This window comes from Myotis nattereri (assembly GCF_964212035.1).
Source record: "Myotis nattereri genome assembly, chromosome: X".
In the NCBI taxonomy this organism is placed as follows: Eukaryota; Metazoa; Chordata; class Mammalia; order Chiroptera; family Vespertilionidae; genus Myotis; species Myotis nattereri.
In genome coordinates this window covers 92,693,417-92,718,578 of record NC_138078.1, presented here as the reverse complement: position 1 = coordinate 92,718,578, position 25,162 = coordinate 92,693,417, and the positions used below count along the sequence as shown (strand labels likewise).

Sequence of the window (25,162 nt, the reverse complement as noted above, 5' to 3'; positions counted from 1 at the left end):
CTTTGGGTAGCGAGTGCAGGATGTGTTACAGAGTTGTACACTTGAAAATTGTTGGTTTTATTAAACAATGTCACCCCAATAAATTGAATAAAAACAAAAAATAAATAAATGAATAAAAAAGCAAACAGAACCTCTATTGTGCTTATGTATAAAGGACATTTGGGTAGAAATTCACATGTGAAGTTTAAATTGGCTCACTTAAATCTTGAAGTTTGCCTGATCAGTGGTGGAGCAAGTGAATGATGACTACAGAAGTACTATTTAATTAAAATTTTCTTTATGGATATATGCTTATCTGTTTATATATCAAATGCTTCTTTATCAGATCTTTTTTTAAAAAATATACTTTACTGATTTTTTACAGAGAGGAAGGGAGAAGCATAGTTAGAAACATTCATGAGAGAGAAACATCCATCAGCTGCCTCCTGCACACCCCCTACTGGGGATTTGCCCGCAACCAAGGTACATGCCCTTGACCGGAATCAAACCTGGGACCCTTCAGTCTGCAGGCCAATGCTCTATCCACTGAGCCAAACCGGTTAGGGCCAGATATTATTTTTATAATTTTTGTTACACAAGTATTTGTTTACCTCATTAAAAGTATAAATAAGGTAAGTGAAAAATAAAACACTCAAGTCCCTTCAGCTACAATCAGTTAGATTTTTGATATGTCATTCCAGTTTTTCTTTTTGCATGTAAACTATTATGTTTCAAAACGAATATGATGCTTTAGTTAATATAGATTTCTTTAATTATTTTTAACTGATGCATAGTAACTCATGTTATAGAAATAATGTTCTGGAAATACTGTAAATTATTTAACTAATTTACTTCAAGAAGTGCCACAAGGACGTTTCAATGCACCTGCCCCCCCTACTTTATTTTTATTTTTTTAAAATATATTTTATTGATTTTTTACAGAGAGGAAGGGAGAGGGATAGAGAGTTAGAAACATCGGTGAGAGAGAGAAACATCGATCAGCTGCCTCCTGCACGCCCCCCACTGGGGATGCACCCGCAACCAAGGTACATGCCCTTGACTGGAATCGAACCCGGGACCCTTCAGTCCGCAGGCCGACGCTCTATCCACTGAGCCAAACCAGTTACGGCATGTCCCCCTACTTTAGAGATGTCCAGATCAGCGACACTGTCATGGTGGGTGAGTGCTGGACCCTGAGCAAGACCATGTGCTTCAATGTGCTCAAGGTCTCCAAGGCCACTGGCACCAAGGACCAATTCCAGAAGTTCTAAGAAAGGATACCTGCCCACTCTCCCAAACAAAATAAAATAGCGCTATTTTCTGAAACAAAGTGGCAAGTATTATATAGACTATATATTTGAAAGTATTATGTAGAGTCTTCAATAAATTATATTGCTTTGATTGAAGGTGGTATGGATCACACAGATCCAACCCACTCTCCCTCCCCCGGAACCTCTTCAGGGCCTTCTGAAGCATTTTCAGGTAATCCTAGAACTTGAAGAAACACAGATTGAAAACCAGTGCCCTGGGGTAAAGTATTCCACCGGTATACTGGAAATGGCTTACAGATATGCTACAGATACTACTTCCTTCAGGCTCAGTGGTTGCAGCAGCAATAAGGCAGATGCAGTCACTGGGGCTGATGCCTTTAATGGAGAGCATATGGGCGTTTATCACAGTACAAATACCATTTTCTATGTGTGTCATGACATGATAAAAATTGAAAACACTAATCTAGAGAACAGAAATATTCAGTGTATAGCCATGGCTATAAAATAATGATCCTGGTGCGGCTCAGAAACTGGTTCTGAAAGCATTTCCAATGTTGTTTCCATAGGGGCCATTTTAAAGGATAAGGTTCATGTGCACTTATATTTTGATGTGTTTTTAACGAGTGCAATCAATCACATCATATTGTAGTATACAGAATCAAGATGGATCTGATAAGAGTAGTGCTTCATATCTTTAAACCATAATAGCCTGACTACACATGAAAATCACACAATACAGCATGTGCCTAGTGGGGGATACTCTCTCCAATGCAATATCCATTTTCCATTTCCAAATAAAAATATCATTCCATCATTGAGGAGAGGAAATAGCACTTTGTTGATTCAAAGCAAAGCATCTGTAAACACATTACTGCTTTCCGAATTACTCTCCCCCAAACCATTATTAACATACTAGGTACTTTGTTCATTCCTGACATATTTTAGAACTTTGCACAGAGTACCTCACTGCACTGTGGGGGGTGGAGTGGCAAGCGTCTACATGCACGCGCACGCGCGCGCGCACACACACACACACACACACACACACACACACACCATTTTGCAAGTTTCTGGGGTTCAGGGAAACCTTAGCAATGACTATTGAGAAGGACATGGCATCTCTAGGAGAGAGGGAGCCCGTTTCTTTCAGAAAATTTGACAACAGGGTATATAACACTGTCCTGCAGGGAATAGGTGTCCAGAGACAAGTTGAGAGAGTCCTATAATTTCTGAAAGCAAAATCTGCATGATTTACTGAAGAATTTTATCAGCTCATTATTAATTCTGATGTTGTTCCGAAGCTTATTTTATACAATAATGACCAATCTCTAATCTGAAGCTTATTTTATACAATAATGACCAATCTCTAATCTGAAGAATTACATAATCTTTACAAGGCTCTAACTAGAAAGCAAGTCTGCTCACTGCAAAGCTTGTGCTTGTCTCGTTAATAACCCCCATTCTGTCTCAAGCTTGCTAGTCCGCTGACTGTGGCCATTGCCTGTGTGTGTCCATATCACAATATCAGCACAGCTAAACTCTTCATTCTTCTGTTTTTAATTTAGTTCACAAAATGTAAAATGGTATAACTGTTCTGTTTGTCAGTTGGTGGTATTTGGAAGGGCCTGAATCTGGAGATCACATGGGAAGAGTAGCAATGAGGGGGCATAAGTAAAACAGACAAAGTGGTATACACATGTATATACACCACTCTCCTTTTCCCATTAGATGATGGGGTCCATCCTCACATTCCTAGAACTAACACAACAAAATGTAGCTGTATGATTTAATTGTCACATCCATAACACAAAATATTATGTAACTTTTAAAATGTTATAAAAAACATATTTTGGGCTGAAACGGCCCCGGTGAGGTCGAGACGGCCCCAGTGAGGCTGAAATGGATAATAAAGACCAATATAAACTGATGAACAAAAATAGATGCAGAGGCAGAGCAGCACTGAACAGACTGTCAAACTACAGTGAGGAGGGTTTGGGGGGGGCGGTTAAGAGATCAACCGAAGGACTTATATGCATGCATATACGATTAACCAATGGACACAAAACACTGGGGGGTTGGGGAGGCCGGGGGAAAGTCAAGGGGGGGGGGAAAGGAGACATATGTAATACTCTTTGTAATACTTTAAGAAATAAAAATTATTATTATAAAAAATAAAGAATAAGTAGGACTTAAAGAAAAAAACATTTTGCCTCTGAGAGTAGCAAAAATTGAAAATATTAATACTGAGTGATGGCAAGTGTATGAAGAAATAGCCATTCATGTTCTATGGCTTGAGAGAATATGTTTTGAAAGTCAGTTAGCCAATATATATCAAAATTTTTAAATGTCCTTGAAAAGGGGGAAAAAAGCAGCTCCTGACATTCAGGAACTGGCCTAGAACTCACAGCTAGGCCATGGTATTCTCATGTTGAATATAAACAATTTCACTGAACATTAACATCAAATAAGGCCACTCTGTGACTGTGATGTATCAAGACAAAAACAAGACCACTCTGTAATCATGTATGAACACAGATGAACATTGTCTCAATCACAAAAATGACCGAATATCCCCCTATTCTTGCTAATATGTGTGATTGCTACTTCTTTACCTATCATTTTAGTTTTGGCCTAGTCGTCCCCATTTGTAGAGTAAGACTGATTTAGATACCAAATCACATAATTACTCATGCTTCCTGACAGCTTTCAACCTACAGCAAAGCCTCGCTTCCTTAAACCCACCCAAATCACCTAACACAAGTCCCAATACTATAAATCAATTCTAACTCCTCTTACTGAAGCACCCCATGATTTCCCATGGTATGTACTCTACCTCTGTGCGACTCAACTTTTTAAAATATAAGCATGTTCCTGGTAGTTTTTGGCAGGAGGGCATTGCCATTCATGATTTTTGACAAGGCAGTTTCACTTCAAGGAATTTATCATACAGAAATATTCAAACAAGCATATATATATGTGTGTGTATACACATATATATACATATATACATATACACATATGTATATATGTATCTACACTAATAAAAGAGAAAAATGGTAATTGGCGTACGGCGATACCTTTTTCATTGGCTAATCAGGGCTATATGCAAATTAACTGCCAACTAAGATTGGCAGTTAACTGCCAACTAAGATTGGCAGTTAACTGCCAACTAAGATTGGCAGTTAACTGCCAACAAGATGGCGGCTAATTTGCATATGTAGGCACAATGCAGGGAGGCGAAAGCGAAAGCAGGAAGAAGCCCCCTGCCACTGACAGTGATCGGAAACCCAGGGGGGAGCTAAGAGCTGGGGGGCATGCCCCCCGGCCATGATCGGAGAATCAGGCGCCTTTGCTGCCCTGGCCAGTGATAGCAGGAAGTAGGGGTGGAGCCAGCGATGGGAGCTGGGCACGGTCGAAGCTGGCAGTCCCAGGAGCTAGGGGTCCCTTGCCTGGGCCTAAAGCGAAGCCCACGATCGCGGCGCCCCCCGCTGCCACTGCAGGTCCCCGCTGCCCGGGCCGGACGCCTAGGCCAGAGGCGTTAGGCCTGGGCAGGGGCAGAGCCTGCAACCGCGGGGAGCTGGGGGTCCCCTGCCCAGGCCTGACACCTCTGCCAGAGGCCTCAGGCCTGGTCAAGGGGACGATCCGGTGATTGGTGATCAGAGGGTGATGAGGGTCAACTCCTCTGGCCGAGGCATCAGGCCTGGGTGGGGGGCGGAGCTGGGGATTGGGGGGATATGATGGTCCCCTTGCCCAGGCCTGAAGCCTGGGTCAGAGGTGTCAGGCTTGGGCGGGGGTTGGAGCAAGCGATCAGAGGGAGATGGGGGTCCCCTGCCCAGGCATGATTCCTGGGCCAGAGGCCTCAGGCCTGGGCGGGGGCCAGAGCCAGTGATCGGGGGGAGATGGGGGTCCCCTGTCCAAGCCTGACACCTCTGGCGGAGGCGTCAGGCCTGGGCAAGGGGCCGATCAGGAGATCGGAGGGTGTTGGGGGTCAACGCCTGAGGGCTCCCAGTATGTGAGAGGGGGCAGGCTGGGCTGAGGGACACTCTCCCCCGCCCCCCTTCACACCCAGTGCACGAATTTCGTGCACCGGGCCCCTAGTATGTATATATATGTATATGTATATGTATGTATATATGTATATATATGCCTAAGCAACCTTTACAACTGGTCAACCAAATGACTGGTCAGCCAATCACTATGATGCGCACTGACCACCAGGGGGGAGATGCTCAATACAGGAGCTGCTCCCTGGTGGTCAGTGTGCTCCCACAGCCAACCTCCTGTGATCCTTCCCCTCGGTCGGCTGGCCCCAATCACTGGCCGGGCCAAGTGACCCCACCCGTGCAAGAATTCATGCACCGGGCCTCTAGTAAAGGTATAAACAAAGAATCATCAATTTTCACAGGAGAAAGAATATACAAATATGCTAAAGAATATGAAAGAACGTGCCAAAAGGTTATGTTGCATAAAAATTACAAAATGCTGCTGAGAGAAATTAAAGATGATCTAAATGAGATATTCAGGGGTGGGCAAAAGTAGGTTTATAGCTGTGAGTACACAAAACAGAGTTTATTCTTGTATTATTATTTATTAAATAGAGGCCCAGTGCATGAAATTAGTGCACTCAGGGGGGTCCCTCAGCCTGGCCTGCACCCTCTGGCAGTCTGGGATCCCTCAGGGGATGTCTAATGGCTTAGGCTTGCTCCCCATCAGTCGGACATCCTTAGCACTGCTGCAGAGGTGGGAGAGGCTCCTGCCACCACTGCTGCGCTCTCCAGCTGTGAGCCCGGCTCATGGCTTCTGGCTGAGCAGCGCTCCCCCTGTGGGAGTGCACCGACCACCAGGGGGAAGCTCCTGTGTTGAATGTCTGCCCCTGGTGGTCAATGCACGTCATAGCGACCAGTAGTTCCACCATTCGGTCGATTTGCATATTTGCGTTTTATTCTATAGGTTTATTTTATTACTAGTATATTCCATACAACCAACTGTAAACCTACTTTGCCCCCTGCATATTCTCTTAATAGGTCAGAAGATTCAATATTGTTAAAATGTCAGTTATTCCCAAATTGATCTATTGTTCAAAGCTATCTCAACCAAAATCCCAACTGGAGGTTTGGTAGAAATTTATAAGCTGATTCTAAAATTCATATGGAAAAACATGAATAACCAAAAATAACCAAAAATAACCTTGCAAAATAATAAAGTTAGAGGACTCACACTGTTTGATTCAAGACATTATAAAGCTATAGTAATCAAGAGAGTTTGGCATCATAACCAAGATACACAGTGGATCACTGAAACAGAATGCATACGAAAATATGTCCAACATCATTGGTCATTAGCTAAATGCAAATTAGAATGAGATATGGTTAATATTAAAAAGACTGACCACACGAAGTGTTAGCAAGGATGTGGAGGAAAACCAGAACTCTCATACACTGCAGCAAGAATGCAAAATGTTACATTTCAGAAAATGTAAGTTAAACATACACTTACCACATGATCCAGCTATCCCACTCCTAGGTATTTATCCAAGAGAAAAGCAACAGTTGTACATGAATGCTGATAGCAGCTTTATTTCTAATAGCCCAAATATGGAAACAATCCAAATTTTCATCAACAGGTAAATGGATAAGCAAAGTGATATAATCATATTGCGGAATACTACTTGACAATAAAGAACAATTACTATTGATACATATAACATGGATGGATCTCAAATAATTATAGTAAGTGAAAGAAGCTAAACATCCCCAAAAGAATACATGTGTGGATTCCATTTATATCAAATTACAGAAAATTAGAATGATTCTATATTGTCATAAAGCAGATCAGTGGTTGTCTGAGGGCAAGAGACATTGAGTGGTAGGAGGGAGGGGACTACAGAGGGACATGAAGGAACTTTTCAGGGTAGTAAATGTGTTCACTATTTTGATTATGGTGATTGTCTCACGTGTGTATACATATGTCAAAACTTATTGAATTGTATACTTTGAATATGTATGGGTTAATGTATGTCAATTATATCTCAATAAAGCTATAAAAAGCATGTGGCAGATATGTTTAATACTATAATTGAAAAAATAGCTGGAAAGATGAAAAGGCAAGTTGCAGAACACTACAGCCTTATTTTTGCAAGAGAATTTGTGCATATTGTTTAAGAGGATATGTAAAAGATTAGGCACTATGCACCAACTATTAACACACACACAAATTGAGTGATTCAAAAATATGCTGCAGTAACACATTTATTGACATGCAAAGATATTCACAATATACAGATAGTGGGGGAAACCAAGTTATAAACATTCATTTACAGTATGATCTTGTGTTAGTTTCTTAACTGTTGAAAAATTTCAAAGCATATAACCCCTTTTTTGCACACTGGGACATTCTCTTCAACTTAGACCAGGGGTTATAGTTCCTACATGAACCGTAGAGAACATAGCCATAGTCCAAAAGTCCTGGGGATGCTTTCTGAACCATGAAGACTTCCAGGAATTACTGATATGCCAGTTGAGTTAGCAGCTTCTCTCCTAGCTTTCCTGTTCTGTGTTGATAAAGCTGCAGTTCTGGGTCTAAATTTGTCCAATTAAGTCTATCCTGTACAGTTTTAGACTGGTACAAATGCAGAATATAGACTAGACTACTAGTAAAAGATGGAACCTTTTGACATTTCATGATATATATGAAATAGAAAAAAATTATAAAAAATTATGATTTTGCAAGGAGGAAGAAAGGATTTATCTTTTTAAAAATGTTATATATGAAACAATGTACAGAATGAGACCAGTTCTGACAAAAAAATATAATCAGGTTGAAAAAGGTAAGGATATAGCAAATTTTACTTGCTAATGACTCAAATTTACATGTTATTCAATAGCTTTGGGTACTTACTGCTTTCCAGGCGCTGCCAGTTCGTATCCATACACTCATCCCAGACTTTTCTCCTGACCCCAAATGCCTAATGGACATGTGTATTTGGAGGAAGTGAAGAATTGCAAGACTGGCAGGGGCATTATCTACAGCAAACTGAATCATTAAAACCAGTCTCTGAGCCTTCAAGGCCACCACTTAAAAAAGTGAGAGGACTATAAGGTCGCATAGTAAATGGTTTTTTTAAATAGACAGAACAGCTATATGCCACCTGCCTCTATGGGAATGTAGGAAAAAAGTATTTAACCTCCCCAATTCTCATTGGAGGTGATCCACAATGAGTTATATAAAAAATAACTACCAGTACCTAGGCTCACAGGACCATTGCCAGAAGAGGGGGGAAAAACCTGTATAGTGCCAACACATTGCCTGACATAAGAGCAGGTACTCAGCAAATGTTTCCTCCCTACACCTACCTCCTTTCTCTTCTGTGAGATGACTTTGACATAAATGAAGTAGCCTAACAATGAGTTATAAACGTAGTAGCGACATTTAAAAGTGAATCTTACATTTTATCTAGGATTCAGGGCCATTTCTGGGTTGTAGAATATGCTATATGATGCAGGCAGAATAGGAGGAAACTTAATTCTTATATTAAACATCTTATAGAAACACCTACCTTCTTTATGTTGAGAGTGTACATTTCACAATGGGTATGAGTGTGCGAATGCATTCATGATCTGTTAGTTATCTTTTTGTGTGTATATGCCTTATTTCTGCAACTAGATTATAAGTTAAGGCTATTTTTTTTTGCCATTTGAAGCTACAAATGGATCTAAGCAGATACTAATAAACAAGTTAGCTTATTTAGGATGAACTGGTTCACTAATTTCTTAAGTAAAATGTTGAAAAGTACCCCATCTACACAAGATAAAAATCAACATTTTCAGCTCACAATGTAATAATATTTGATAACCTCAAAATGGTCTAGCTCAAACCTAGAGACTACCACAAATAATAGTGTTAAAGACATCATTTATAATGTGCACACTATAACAAACAAAATATTATGCAAGGCTCTTTGAGAACAGAGGAAGAAACTCTTCCACCACTCCAAGGCCACCACAGTCACCACTGGAGATGGACCTAAGGTGGAAGAAGGAAATGGGCTTTAAGCCTCTTCCAACTGTGCTCATCTATGCAGACAGCCAAACAGGACATGAGAGAGTAGAGATGGACTGTTTGGTAGAAGTAGGAGTTATCTCATCAGAATTTGGAGATTGTTCTGTGTTCTATTTCTGGCTCATTTTACATTGTTTCAATAATCATTTTAACTTCACGGAAAAGGTCCATGAGTGTGCTGTAACTCGAGTGATCGACAACTACAATTGAACCCTTTCTGATATGCTCCTTTATGTTAATAAATATGGCCACAGCACTAACGAGACTGGCTTTTGCTTCTCTCTGGTTAAAAATTAGTTTTAATGCTGCTAATGCCCTTGTACTGATCATGTCTCTGGCTGCAACTGGGTTTTCAGACATATTCAAAAGTACCTTCAAAACAAGATTTCTGGTTTTACGATTTCCCTGGGAAAGCAAATAATAAAAGTCTGAAAGATAACTGGCAACAATATGGTGACGGTTAACATCAGTAGTCAGTTGCCCCAGTATTTTTAAGCCAGATTGCTGTCCGGGTGAGTTCAAGGGAAAACACATGGTTTCCTTACACATATGTTTAACATGTAATTCAACCTTGCGGTGTCTTTCAAGCCCACCAGGTTCATTCAGAGTAAATACAGCATTTTTTCTCCTTTCAGAGGAAGGAAAACTAAGCAAGCTCTCAATAAGTGTCACTACACCTACCTCATTAATGAACTCTTGGGCAAATGGATGAACCTTAATGATCCCCATTGCAATTTGAGCTACTTTATGAATGAGAGGATCAGTAGTTGACTCAAGTAAGGTAATAAGTTTTTCAAATTCCTCAGAAGTCATATAACATTCCATTTTGCAAGGACAAGCAAATGGCTTAATCCCATTCATCTCCCTGATCTTGATTTGGCGTCTAATCTGCTCTATAGTCTGAATGCAAGGCTCAGAACCAAATGGGTGCTCCGGGATAGACTCTGAGCATGAGAATATGCTCTTAGAAAGACTTTCTGTTTCCTCAGGCAAAGCATGAGCATTTTCCTCAGCTGAGCCCAGGACAATGTATGAAGGAGGCTTTGTCTCAGATGTGACTTGAGATCTAAATCCTAACACTGCTGGAGTTACAGCAGGGGCATTGGGCCAGATAGTTACCTCAGACCAGTCTTTGGGCCTATCTTTTTCATTAATTTCATCCACAGGCTGGGGCCTAAGTATTCTGCTCACAGGTTTAGGATCAGGGTCAAAACTAGTTTCATCTCCATCCCAAAACCAGTTCCCAATAACATTCTCTTCCTCCTCCTCTTCAGTGCCTGGCCTAGCTTTACAGCTAGCGCTGGCCACAGGCTCCAACTTCTCAGCACAGGATGGGGGACCAGTATCAGCTTTACCTTCATCCTTGGCACTGGAACTATTATCAGTCTCTTCTCCATTCTGGAACCTGGAACCAACACTGGTCTCTTCCCCAGCACAGGTATCAATACCAGCCTTATCTTTACACATGGACTTGGTCTTATCCTCGGCCTTTTTCACAGAACGACACTGAGACACTTGAGTGGCCTCATCTTCAACTTTGGGACTGAAATTTGCTGGGGCTCCTTTCTTCTCAGTAACAGTCTTCTTCTTAGACACTGCCTTCACCTGTGCCACTGCATTTGCCTTAACCTCTGGCTTGGCTATTGCTTTGGCCTGGGTCTTGGCTACAGGTCTGCCTATGCCTGTAGCTTCCCTCTTTGTTTTAGCTTCTACACTAGCCCTTTTTGCAGTTTTGCCCTTATTTCTTTTCCCACCCATGGTTAAAGCCCAGTTCTATCAATAGCCCTATAGAGTCTTGGCCTTGGTTCTCAACAAGTCCCGGGTCAATATGTTGACACTTTCACGGGGTCAGAGACCAACTTTGTAGCAAGAGTTAGAGCCAACTGTCAGTTCAACAGTCACACAGTCCCCTTTCTGAACACAAAACTTCTGTCAATGATACAGACAGAGGGCAGAGGCACTCAGACTGAGGGAAGATGATGGTTCCTGAGTGCAGACTTGCTGAAAGTGATACTCTTCCACCACTCCAAGGCCACCACCGTCACCGCTGGAGATGGACCTAAGGTGGAAGAAGGAAATGGGCTCTAAGCCTCTTCAAACTGTGCTCATCTATGCAGACAGCCAAACAGGACATGAGAGAGTAGAGATGGACTGTTTGGTAGGAGAAGTGGGAGTTACCTCATTTTATCCCTTCCACACTCCCACTAATGTCCAACATCCTGCTCAGGCACTACCACACTCTTCTCTGCATTAAACAGGACCAGGGATGATGGGAAAGTTTGCTGAAAGTGAGAGAGGCTACAAAGCATCCAGCCCCTTTGGTATATACCACTATACCATACAGGTCTATCTAGGTAGGCCTCACACCAACCTGCACTGGTCTTCTTTTCTTGATTGCTTCCAGTGTTGATAAGCCCTACAGCTGAAATCACAGGCAGACCTATGGACAAAAACACAGGATGGACTGGAATTCAGAGTTTCAGTAGAAAGACATGCACTTTGGTTTCTAGACCCAATACCTAGGTATCTTTTCAGATCTGGAGCTTTGGTTATACAGTTGGCCCTTGAACAATGCAAGGGTTGGGGCGCTGAAGTTGAAAATCTATGGATAACTAAAGTCGATTCTCCACAAACATAGATTCCCAACCACAGAGCTGAACCGTGAACAATGTAGGTTTTAATTGCAGTCAGTAGAACTGTGTGGATAAACTCAACTGTGGTAAATTGGAAAAAAATCCTATAAGTAGACTCACGCAGTTCAAACCCATGTTGTTCAAGGGTCAGCTGTATGTTTCTGGCTTTGTCCTCCTCATGGTTTCTTTCCCCATTTCCTGGATGTCTGTCAATTATCCTATAGCACAACCCTTTCTCACCCCCCATTTCCTAAACAGGAATGTGAGGGCACAGTTGTCTAGAATGCTAGAAGACAATGGCTCCATCTGTCTCACCCACTTCTCAACACCCAATTCCCATCCCCAATTAGTAGGGGTGCTCATGCTCACACTCACCTTGGGTCCAAATGAACAGTTTTGGTCTTCCTGAAAGTCAACAGCTACCTACAGATTTCTACAGGAACTGATAAAGGAATAAACCTACAGAGACAAACAGGCAGAGGAGAGAAAACAGAAGAGACTGAGATCCATGACAACTGTTATAACATACGCTTTTGTACATTCAAGGTCATGTTATATGTTTCCCATCTGTCTGCTCTTGCCAAATGATTCCCCATTCATTCCCCTAAGACTTGCAGTTTGTCTAATTACATACATCTCCCAACTCTGAAGTCAGTCATTTCCCCAGCAGAGGCCACACCTCTTTGCCCTGAACAAAAATGAGGTGCAAGAGTGGGTAGTGAAAACAGACAAATGTATTTAGAAAGAAGGTAGTAAAGATAATGGAACTATTCTTTCAATAGGATCTTTGCATATCCCAGCCCTTCCTTCTCCAAGCATACATAGATCCTATCTCATTCACCACCTATACCAGCCAGCCCACAGCAGGGGACCTCAGGAGATGCTATCTTTCCCACCAAAGAACAGTCTTCTAGCTAGAGATGAGTCATGCCATACAGAAAGAGGGAGGGGTTTTCAGCAAAACACCAGGAAAATATTGACAATAATAGAAAAATATCAGGTTGATGGACATAAACCCAGAATTCAGGTCGTAACACCTCCTTTTCAAGAATCAGGAAATAAGTAAATAAATGCCTCTCAACATCCATGTTCCTCAGGTACCCACTCTCAGGAAATCCACAGAAGCTTTTGTGAGACTGCCTCTGCACCGAAATGAGAGAGGCTGTGAAGGGTATATGGAGATGGAATTTAGTTTGAAATAAGCAGACTGACTTCATGCATTAGAAACGGTCTCTACAGAAAACTGTCCCCTCTATTCTGAACCGCCATTACCTCAATATATTAAAGTAGGCTGGGATGTTGAGTAAACAGTTGCCAAGTAAGAAAGGGGAATAATAGCACACTATTTGTTTATATGGACCCTTCCCATGAAAATCGATGGACTCCTCAGCCTGTCATTTGCTTGAATTTAATTTGGTGCAAGATCTAAACATAGAAGGAAAGAAAACTGCTGTATTAAGAGGCTGTATTTGGTGTCTTAATTTAACCACTGAGTTTTACTTTTGCTTAAATCGCCGGACCTACCACGCAAACATGAGGCTTTGGCATCAACGGGCGCCTGTGGGAAGGGAGAGCACCCAGAACGCAGGGCCCAACAGGCCCCTTTCCACAATCACGGCCCTGAGTAGCCATCGCCACCGCCATCGCCATCGCCCCGGCGCCCCCACCCCCGGCCCCGCTCCCGCTCCCGCTCCGCCATTTCTCCCCAGCACCTCCCCTCAGCCCTCTCCCAGCACAGACACCTCGAAGGCGGGGCGCGGGCGCCGGGAGAGCCGGCTGGGGAGCAGCGCGCGTGCTTCGCCTCCGCAGACGCCCGGGAGCCCCTCCGGCCCCTGCGCCTTGGCCCGGCCCGCGCCGCTCTCGGGGACCGGCTCCGACAGCCCGGCTCGCCTCCTCCTCGCCAGGACGCCAGGGTCGCGGCGCGGGCTGTAAGCGGGTGGGAGTGGGGCCGCCCCCCGCCCCCCACTTGCCTTTCCAGGCTCGGGGCCCGGTGGTCGTCCTCCCCGCCTCTCGGAGCCGCTCACGCAGACCCCACCGCCTCCCGCGAGCGCGGAACTGCAAACAGGCGTCCCGCCCCCGCGCCGCTGCACCAAACCGGCAGGGGCTGCGCAGGCTGCGACAGAAGCGCTGGCAGCGAGGGTGTCGGGAAGGGGGCGGAGGGATACGGCACGAATGGGCGCGACGCCCCCCAGGGCCCACCGTAGTTCCGACCCGAGGGGGCGGGGCCGGCCGGGGTCCGGGCCAGACCAGACCCAGCCCGAGGGGCGGCTTAGCGCCAGCCCGCCTCCGGGCACCAGCGCGGCCCCTGCCTGGCGACCACCCCCACTGCAGCGCCGTTCCTGGCGCTACAATCGGGGTCGGCGGGCGGGCGGGGGCCTGGGGGGCGGATGGGGAGGGAGGTCCATCGGTGCTGCGCTGGACGCAGCAGCGGAAGGATACAAAGCGCCCTTGGTCTGTGCGTCCCCAGACAGCTCTGACTGCCCACCTCCCCCTCCTCCATCCCACCAGCCATCCTTCCAGACGCGGTGGGAGAGGAGGGGCTGTGGGGACTGCGGGCTGTGACGGGGGGAGGAAAGCCATACGTATTTTTAATTCCCTGATAATTACACAGTCTGAAATTGGGTGAATAGACCCTTAGCAAGAAGTTTTATGTTAGGCTGGTTAGCAGTTGAGCTGTGAGTAATGTTTGCTGTAGCTGTAGGTGCCGGTGTTCAGATTCCTCTAGTGTCCTTATTTTTGTTTTCCTTATCTTTGGGCTTCCCTAATTACTCCTTGCAGAATCTATGCACATTATAGCTCCTTTAGCTGTACTCCACTCCTATTATACTGGACACTTGTGACATGGTAAAAATGTGTGAAATGTTCTATAACCTTACAATTAAATTCTAGTCCTTTGTGGGCCTGGGTCCCTAGGCTGTGTCCTTCACAAATATTTCCTAGCTTCTTTCTCCCTTTTACATGAAAATGGAAGACTAGAGTGGGTGGTTAAGAGGAGTACCTTTCGCCCTGACTGGTTTGGCTCAGTGGATAGAGCATTGGCCTGTGGACTCGGGGGTCCCGTGTTCGATTCCAGTTAAGGGCATGTACCTCGATTGCGGGCACATCCCTAGTGGGGGATGTGCAGGAGGCAGCTGATCCATGTTTCTCTCTCATCGATGTTTCTAACTCTCTATCCCTCTCCCTTCCTCTCTGTAAAAAAATCAATAATATATACACACACACACACACACACACACACACACACACACACACACACTAGGGGCCCGGTGCACGAAATTCGTGCACTGGGTGTGTGGGGGGGGGGAGAGTGTCCCTCAGCCCCGCCTGCCCCCTCTCACATACTGGGAGCCCTCAGGCGTTGACCCCCATCACCCTCCGATCGCCTGATCGGCCCCTTGCCCAGGCCTGATGCCTCCGCCAGAGGTGTCAGGCTTGGACAGGGGACCCCCATCTCCCCCCGATCACTGGCTCTGGCCCCCGCCCAGGCCTGAGGCCTCTGGCCCAGGAATCATGCCTGGGCAGGGGACCCCCATCTCCCTCTGATCGCTTGCTCCAACCCCCACCCAAGCCTGACACCTCTGACCCAGGCTTCAGGCCTGGGCAAGGGGACCCTCATATCCCCCCAATCCCCGGCTACACCCCCCACCCAGGCCTGATGCCTCGGCCAGAGGAGTTGACCCTCATCACCCTCCGATCACCATTCACCAGATCGTCCCCTTGACCAGGCCGGAGGCCTCTGGCAGAGGTGTCAGGCCTGGGCAGGGGACCCCCAGCTCCCCGCGGTTGCAGGCTCCGCCCCTGCCCAGGCCTAATGTCTCTGGCCTAGGCGTCCGGCCCAGGCAGCGGGGACCTGCAGTGGCAGCGGGGGGCGCCGTGATCGTGGGCTTCACTTTAGGCCCAGGCAAGGGACCCCTAGCTCCTGGGACTGCCAGCTTCGACCGTGCCCAGCTCCCATCGCTGGCTCCACCCCTACTTGCTGCTATCACTGGCCAGGGCTGCAAAGGCGCCTGATTCTCCGATCATGGCCGGGGGGCATGCCCCCCAGCTCTTAGCTCCCCCCTGGGTTTCCGATCACTGTCAGTGGCAGGGGGCTTCTTCCTGCTTTCCCTTTCGCCTCCCTGCATTGTGCCTACATATGCAAATTAGCCGCCATCTTGTTGGCAGTTAACTGCCAATCTTAGTTGGCAGTTAATTTGCATATAGCCCTGATTAGCCAATGAAAAAGGTGTCGCTGTACGCCAATTACCATTTTTCTCTTTTATTAGTGTAGATATATATATATATTTATTTATTTATTTATTTTTTTTAAAAAAAGAGGAATGCCTTTCCTTTAACAGAGATAACACTCTGGGAAAGTATTTCCACTGCAGAGTAGGTCTTTGTCATGGAGAAGGCTCTGAGTTATTTCACAGGAGCACACTTCCTCTCCCACTGCCGGAGCCATAAGATCTTTCTGGGATCTTCACTGTAAGAACCTGCTAGAGTTCCTGGATTGAAAGACGATGAAACCTCTAAGACTGCAGGTTGGGTTTCTCACTCTCATACTATTCCACACTCAGTCTCCAGCAATTTGTCAAATTTACTCTTTAAGTCTTCTCCCCAGTTTATGTCTCTAGCTGTTTGTGCTCTATGTAAGGACAGATAGGTTATGACTCCCCAGATTTGTCTTTTCTTCAGAATTCGGGGTGGTCATTTGCCCTGTGACATGTTTTCTTATGGGTCTAAGATAAGTCATTGATTCTGTTTGTTCAGCTTTTTTATTTTTCTGGTTTTCAGTACAAAAGCAATGACTTCCAAACTATCTACATGACAACTGACATTGGAAAGCTGGCCTATGGATTTTAACCCTGTAGCTAAAGGCCAGTGAACAGCTTTTGTCCTGTTCTTTTCAGCTGAAATTCAGATCTGAAAAATGAGAAACCATCTGATATTCTGAAATACCTGCATGTATCAGGTCTGTCTAGTTCCTTTTTAAAATGTCATCTAGTCATATTATGGGGTAAACTGGGGTAAGTAGGGAAGAGTAGATGATAACACTGTGGTAGCTTTTAGTGGTCTTAATTGCTAAGACATTGCCCTGTGCTCTTTTTTTTTTTTTTTTTTTTTTTTTTTTTTACAGAGAGGAAGGGAGAGAGATAGAGAGTTAGAAACATCGATGAGAGAGAAACATTGATCAGCTGCCTCCTGCACATCTCCCACCGGGGATGTGCCCGCAACCCAGGTACATGCCCTTGACCGGAATCGAACCTGGGACCCCCCAGTCCGCAGGCCGACGCTCTATCCACTGAGCCAAACCAGTCAGGGCACCCTGTGCTCTTTATTACTATAACCTCAATGCTTTGTAATACACTGTTTTGCCTACCATAACCAACTCCTTACTAAAAGAACGTCATTTTTGCATAAGTATGCCGCCCTTCTCCTTGTAGTCATGTGTCTCAGGGAGGCTGATCGCAGTTCCAGGGTTGAATCTGCATTGTGTAGGGGTAATCCATTCCCTTGGTGCTCTCTGGTTTAGGAAGGGTGATGATTTAACCCCAACTCTGCTCAATGAGACATTAGGAGAAGACTGCAGAAGGACGAAATAAAGTGTCCTCACTCATAAAAAAAGGCAATCAGGAAAAAATTGTCTTCTTTTCTTAGGAAGTTGCTTGACTCCTAGAATCATTGCAGCCATCAAGCTTCCAGCCTTCAGATGGAAGCTGATACTGTGAATGGTAGAAGAAGATGGAAAAAAACCCGAGTCCTTAGCTGAATCAAACACCCACCAAGGCTTCAGTACATCCAATATCTGAATCATAAATATTCTTATTTCGTTTTAGTTCAGTTATTTGTTATATGAAAATGGAACAATCTTAAATGATATGTATGCTCAGGCATTGAACAACTCTTCAGTGAATAATAGTTCCTGACTTTTGTTGTCAGTGAGCACCTACCTCTTAAAACCAGTGGCAGAACTCATGTTTCCATGTGAAAGGAAAAGTGTAGATTCTGAATGCCTTGCCTAATAATTGCTAGAGGTATGACAACTGCGACTGGCTTTTATTCTAGATATAAAAGGAAAGCCTTGGGCAGAAAACCTAAACCCTTACTTATCTAGGGGGGTTCAAAGATACATTAAATACTTGAGCTCATAGGTAAGCCTGGTTTCAATTTGGAGTCATTGTGTGAAAGTGCATCCTTATGAAATGTCCATAATGTAAAGATATCAGAGTTATCTGTGTTCAATTCAGAGGGCTGTACTGAGTTTGAGAAAGGTAAATTCATAGTGTCAATAGTCAGAAAGGTTTGGTTAACGTCCCCCAGGCATACTGCACTAAGCAACACAGGTATAAAAACAGGTGGATATTTGGGATTTATCAAGAGCTTGGATTTTGCTAGGACACTGGAACCAGGCACTGCAATATATGATAAGGTAGAAGCATAGTAAAAATAATGGACTACGATTGACCATTATGTTGGGAAGGAAGGGAAAGCTGGAATAGGCTGATACACAGGAAGAAGGGGGTAGGGGACAGGAGGTCTAACTATACACAGGTTTAAGTTTCTATATGATGAATAGAGTACTTTGCTATAAGCTGTGAGACAGGCTAGTGAGTCAGAACAAGTGGAATAGGGAAACTGAACAAACTGGCAGAGCAATTTATAGCAGATACAGAAGGTCATCTCCCTAGAGATAACATCTAGGGCTCAGTTGTATTTGAACTCCAGGCCCAGAAAAGCAGCAAAACCAGGTAAGGTGACACCAGGACCAGCTGCAATGACTAAGGACCCTGCCCTGACACTGACCAATCAGTGGAGACCATAACCCTGAAGGAGCACACCTAGAAAACTGATGAGTATTCTGCTGAGACCTCCCCTAAGATTCCTGCCTTCAAGAAAGAGATAAAAGCCCCCAAAGGACCCAGCACTCCCCCTCTCCCCCGGGGAGCAGCCCGTGCCATTCCCTTTCCCCTTATTCCCTCCCTTCTTCTCCCACAGGCACACATCTCCTAAACTCTAAGGGTCCCCATGAGACTTGCATCCAGGGCAGCAATGGACAATGGCAGTTCATTCCAAGGCGAACCCCCTGAACCTGACCCCAACCCCCCCCTTTTCTCTGACTTATTAGTAAGCCAAAGCAGACCAGCCTAGGCTCATTTCCCAGCCCTTTATTATTTTCCCTGTCCCCAGATTAATAAATGTCCTCTAAAATTCACCTGGACTTGTGTTGTGAATTTTTTCCTGCATGAGGTCAAGAACCCACACAGTGGGTCTGCCCTAGTCAGACCCTCTAAGGGCCAGAACTCCTTTCGGGTAACATAAGGAAAATCTGATGATGAAGATAGTGACAGTGATGATGGCAGCTTTTAGTGATAATCAGCACTAGAGGGATATAGACACAGCATAGTGGTAATGCACACCAACTCCAGATTCAAACTACAAAGGTTTGAATCTCAGCTCTTCTGTTAAACAGCTCAGTGAGCTCGGCCAAGTTACTTAACCAATCTGTGCCTCAGCTTCCTCATATGTAAAATGGGGACAGCAGCAGCAGCATGTACTCCATACGTTTGTTTTGAGGATCAAATAAGTTAATACAGTTAGAACCCTTAGAATAGTATCTGGTACAAACCAAGCACTCAATATATCAACATTACTATTATAAGTAACAAAAGGCTCAGGTGTTGCAGTCAGACAGATGGGTTTGATTCACACTTACAGAGTCCAAGTTTCTTCCTCTATGTTACTTCTATCCGAATTCCGTCTTATTCATTAAAAAAGACTCCAGTACATAGCATAAAGAAACAAATGCAAATAAAAACCTGTGCAGAGGAGTTACTTCCTACCAAGGGGCAAACAGTAAAGGTGAGGGTATCGGAAAGACTTCAGAAAGGATGACTGTTTCCCTAGGCAGAGAAAGGATTGTGAGAGTAGTGATGATTGAGTGAACAGTGGGGAAAGGCACAGAAGTAGTAAAGCACAGAGTACAATTGGGTTGGGAAATAACAGCCCAATGTGGCTTGAGTGCAGGCAAAGTGGAGCAGGGTTTGGATTAGGAGAAGGCACCTGAGAGTGAGTGCCTCCTCAAACTGTGTCCTTACCTTATTCTAGTCCTGACTCTGACTTGGAAGAAAGTGTTGGGAGATGGAGATGGAAAGGTGGAATTGTATGGAAAGGTGAGGGCCTTGAAACCCTGCATAGAGAACCTGGTAGTATTTTATAAATGAGATCCCATTGAAGGTTGCGCTTTTGAAACTGGGGACAGAGAGTGTCAGTGGGTGCTGAGTCCAGCTGTGCTATAAGAAAATACCTTTCTTTCATTTATGATTGGAGAGAAGGCAAATCCACTCTAATTTTGTCTCCAGGTGGGTCAACTGACATTTTTTTTTTTAAATCCTCACCCAGGGATATGTTTTTCATTGATTCTACAGAGAGACAAAGAATGAAGGAGAAAGAGAGAGAGACAGCAAAATGAGAGAAAAACATCGATCAGTTGCCTCACATAAGTGCCACAACCAGGGACTGAACCCAGAACCTGGGTATGGGCCCTGACCAGAATCGAACCTGTGACCTTTCGGTATACAGGACAACACTCCAATGTGCAACGTCGGCCAGGGCTCAAATGACATTTGAACGGACCCTTATTATCTTATTACATGAGATCCAAGTAATATTTATCCAGGAAGGGAGCAGAAACAAAAGGGTCATGTGAGTGGTGAGCTTTTTACTTTAACTATACCCCAGAAAAAAGGGAGTGATCAGAATATAATCATCTTCATTCTTGGACACACACACACACACACACACACACACACACACACACACACACTACTTACCCTGCCCTTGGGCTGAGACTAAAAAATTCCACAGGTGTGAATTGCTTAAGTATCTGCTTCCCATGAAAGTGGGACTAAGAGGTATCCAGCAAGACCACAATGTGAAGCTCCCAAAAATTTAAGCGCATGACCCCAACAGGAATTCTAGGCTGCAAGAGTTCTGATAAGAAAAAAAAATTATACAGAACTTTAAAAATCATCTAAGTGCAGGCATGTGTCACAAAAACATATGCTGCCCCCCCCATAATATACTGCTGGGCTCTACCTCCTTCATTTTAACTGATTTATGTATGATGCATAGGATCAGAGATAGGTTTACAGATACTAATCCAGCAATGGCTGCTAAGAGAATGACATCAATTCTTTGGCACCAACTACCTGGAGTTAGCATTAGACTCCACAGATTTAAGGCAGTCCTTAATACTGCCCCCATTTCAGGTAAGATGCCAGTTACAAGTCTTGGGGACAATAACCCATGCTTCTGATTCAGGAGTTCCCATGACCCTCTCAGGTTTGATAATTTACTAGAAAAACAGAAATTACTAAAAGTACCATATTTCACATTATAGTTTTATTATAAAGGCTACACACAGGACAAGGTCTGGAAGGATCTTAGACACATAGCTTCCATGCCCTTTTCCCCATAGGTTCAGGGCAAATCACCCTCCCTGGATATCACTGTGTTTACCAACCAGGAAGCTCCACAAAACCCTGAGTTTTCATTGGAGATTCTTTATATATGCATGGTTAAATCAATGGCCACCCAATTGAGCCCCAAATCCAGCCCTCCTTCCCTCTGTGGTCTAAGGTTCTAACTCTAATCATGTGGTTGCTCCTAATAGGTGACCAGCCCACATCCTAAAGCTATCTAAGGGCCCACCATAAGTCAGTTCATTGGCAAAACAAAGACACTCCTATCATTCAAGAATTCCCTAAGGCTTTTTGAGGGTCTGTGCTAGCAACCAGGGACAACGCTTAGATATATTCTTTCCATACCACACTATGTTTGAGGTAGTCTCTTTTGTCAAACTCTATAACCACACACACACAGACCAGAGACAACAGAGCTTAAGCCGAAAGACCGTAATCTGAAAATTGGCCCCAATACTTATCTTACTATATTGCTGGAGAGTGGAGGAAAGAGAATAACAAAGGAGGCAGCGATAAGAGAGGAGGAGTCAATCCTAGGCCTCAATCTCTGTAATTTTACCCCACAAGTCCACTGCTCAATCCTAGCTTTTAAATGTAAACATGGGGGCCTGAAGAAGTATTACAGCACAGTTTCAACTCTATACCGAGAATAAAAATAAGGATATGAGTAGCCTTAGGGAAATTAATTATTTCCTAGTGACACGTTCCTAAACTGCCTTGGTGTGTAGCCTAGGGGCACCAGGGGTCCCCATGACCCCCTCAGGTTTGGTAATATTCTGTTAGAAAGAAGACAAGAACTTATCAAGGGCTGCTACCTAGAATGAGACCAAAGGAACAAGTCCTAAAAACTGGGCAGAGAGCAAAACACATGGAAGAGAGCAAAGCATCTGTAGAGGGGAACCTACGGGACCATCCACAAAGCAGTTTCTGCAACTGTTTCCCAGAAAGATCCTACTCTGAAGCCCAGGACTAAAAAGAAAGGGAACCTCAAATGGAATAGCCACTTTTGTATTCCCAGATGGGAGGGATATGCTGCCCAGGGCGGAGATCCAGATATTATCTTGGGAGTTTAAAGCTTGGCAGTATCCCAAAGAGAAATTCTCTGCCAATGGTCTCAGCATCTAGGTTCCCTCCTCCTGAATCTGTCTCCAAACCCCGTTCTCTAGAGTTGTTCACATTGGGATTCATTCCTTCAGGGAGCTGGAGCCTTGGAGCATAAGGCAGATATATTCCCCACTCCCTTCTTCTCTTCCACCCTCTCTCAATTTTGAGCTGGTCTTAGCAATCCCCGTCCTCTAGAAAAGACAAAAAATAGAGTGGCAAATAAGATTGAGGACAGCGGTGTAGCTCAGGGTTCCTATCCTCACACCTGCTTTTCCAGAGCCAGGACTACTGGTTTATATGAGTTGCATGTTCATGAAATGTCACTTCATGGTTTCCAAATTCTAGACTCCCCTGAGCTAACTCCACTTCCCTCACCCACACATAGAGACACAGAATCAACACTGGGAAGGGAGCCTGGGGGTAAGGAAACAGGTGTTCAGAAGGCAGGAGGGTCTCAGGCACTTTCTCTACCAGGATGTAGCCCAGTGGTTCCCAACCTCTTTTTGGCCATGCCCCACCTAAGCATCTCTAAAATCCTGATGCCACCCTACCCCCGTGACATATAATTCTTATTATACAAAAAGTGAACTCTTATTCTCATGGGGGAAGCCTAAAAGGCCATTAACTTGGTCTAAACAAGCTTCCAAAGAACATGGCATCCATGAAAAAGAAAAAGAACGAAAGGATAGTTGAAGTACTGAGGAAGAAATCACTATGAAATTGTTTAAAAAATAATATGAAGTGATATAAAAATAGCAAATAAAGTTTCAAAAATATAATAGAGAACTGAAATGCATAAATATGGCACAATACATATTTATATACTGTATATGAGGCTCCTAGAACCATAAGAAATGCAAAAAAAAAATCACTGTTAACTCATTCTCAAATTGCCCCCCTGTGGGGCATGTGCCCCACGCTGGGATCCACTGATCTAGTCTCACCCACCACCTCCTGCAGAGGCCATTTCCCGGTCTCATACCCACCTTCTGCGTTCCTATCTCCTCTGCAAGCGACCACCGATTCTCTCCACTTGTGCCTCCCACGGGATGACTTCCTGCCTCTTGAGCTCCTGGACAAAACACAGACCCAGCAAAGACGCTCGCAATTGCCCGCGGGGCTGTTTCCTCTAGCAGCAAATACTGTAATTCTGGTCTTCCACGACTAGGTTTCAGGCTAGTGCGGCACGGAGAGACAACCACCCACCCACCATAACATCCTACCAGTCCCCCTGCAGCAGTCTGTCAGTCCTCAGGTGTATAAGCTTCCTGACTCTTTTCGGTAGGAGATAGGATACACCTCTAGGCCCGCCCAAAGGCGAGCGCGGTCACATGATCCACCGTCAGCCCATGTGACCACGCAGTCCCTGTCAGCTGCGGCCCCCTGCAGAACCGGAGGGCACAAGCTTCTGCCTCTGGGATTGAGCTGCTGGCTATGGAACCTGAAGCTCCTGTGGACGGTAAAGATAGCTAGAGGAAGTCTGGATTTGGAGCCAAAGCTTCAAGCCCGAGGCCTAGTTCTTGTTCTATGGGAGCCCAGGGATGGCGAGGAACACTGGATGAGGAGTTTAGAGACAAAGTGATTTAGCTTATTATTTCTAAAATTCAGGGTGACATGTGAAAACACACACAAGATCTGTCTTTAAAAGTATTGCAAGGCAAAAGAAACATTCAAACTCCAATTTCCACCATCAGGATGATCCTTTTTAACACTTATGGTTTGTGAAGGAAGGCAAAACTGCCATTTTGCCCTATTTCCATAAACCAGTGATTTTCAACCAGTGTGCTGCAAGAATTTTTAAAACATGCAATAGCTGACTTTTTAGTGAGGGGCACTGACCTCTTTCTCTGACTGTCAAATAAAAAAAATTACATCAGCCAACACAATAGCTGTCCTGTGTGAATGAATCACAATTATACCTGTTTGTTGTTTTTTGTCAAACTGGCAAAAAATAGGTTTTTTTGGTGTGCTTCAAACTTTTAGTGATTAGTTTATGTGTGCCGTGAGATGAAGTTTGAAAATTGCTCCCATAACTCTTGCATATTAGAAGGAGGGAGCACGTTGCACTGTCAGAAAAATTATACAAAACTTGTGTAAAGAAAACATCGGTTACTGGATATCATTTCAGTGCAGGGCTGAGCTTCACTTTCTATTGATTGAACAAGTTTTAAATTCTATGAGGCTGATTCTAACTTGTAGATATTTTGTCTGACATGGAAATGATTTCTGTTTAGTGGAACAGATAACCTCAATGACTAAAATTTATTGCCCTTATGATATTAACCAGTTTTGTATTTAACCCAGCAATGATATACTAGCATTTATTGTCTATGTATGTATGAAATTTAACATACTACATTTTGTTTTTATTATATTGAATACACTTACCTCCTTCAACAGTTTTCATAATCTTAGCAGTTCATTGTGCTGAAAAATATTTCATGATCATTTTTAATTTGAGTCATAATTTAACCTTTTCAAAAATTAACAGCATTCCAAGACAGGACAAAAATAACATTTCCACAATGTCTAAAAATAATAAAATGTATTTCTCACAAGTCTGGATTCCGTCTCCAAACCATTTCTATTCCTGACTTCTGTGATTTCTATCTGAAAGTGAGAAGGCTAACCCCTATTTTGTAAAACTACTATT

At 44.2% G+C, this 25,162-nt stretch overlaps 1 protein-coding gene across 2 annotated transcripts; it reads right to left on the bottom strand.

Annotated features, from left to right (window-relative positions):
• Positions 1–7,480: 7,480 nt before the first annotated feature.
• GPRASP3 (G protein-coupled receptor associated sorting protein family member 3) lies at positions 7,481–23,792 on the bottom strand. 2 transcript variants are annotated; one of them, XM_081115314.1, is made up of 4 exons: positions 23,496–23,792; positions 12,317–12,400; positions 11,680–11,748; positions 7,481–11,367 (listed from the first exon to the last, which is right to left on the bottom strand). In XM_081115314.1, exon 4 carries the CDS (start codon positions 11,064–11,066, stop codon positions 9,435–9,437), a length of 1,632 nt encoding a protein of 543 aa, XP_080971440.1. In that variant the 5' UTR covers positions 11,067–11,367; positions 11,680–11,748; positions 12,317–12,400; positions 23,496–23,792; the 3' UTR covers positions 7,481–9,434. The 2 variants fall into 2 exon arrangements, with proteins under 2 accessions (XP_080971440.1, XP_080971441.1); XM_081115315.1 differs by lacking the exon at positions 23,496–23,792 and adding an exon at positions 13,912–13,992.
• Between the last annotated feature and the right edge of the window lie 1,370 nt (positions 23,793–25,162).

Coding starts and splice junctions, on each gene's coding strand:
- GPRASP3 (XM_081115314.1), bottom strand. CDS start 11,066: ATGGGTGGGAAAAGAAATAAGGGCAAAACTGCAAAAAGGGCTAGTGTA.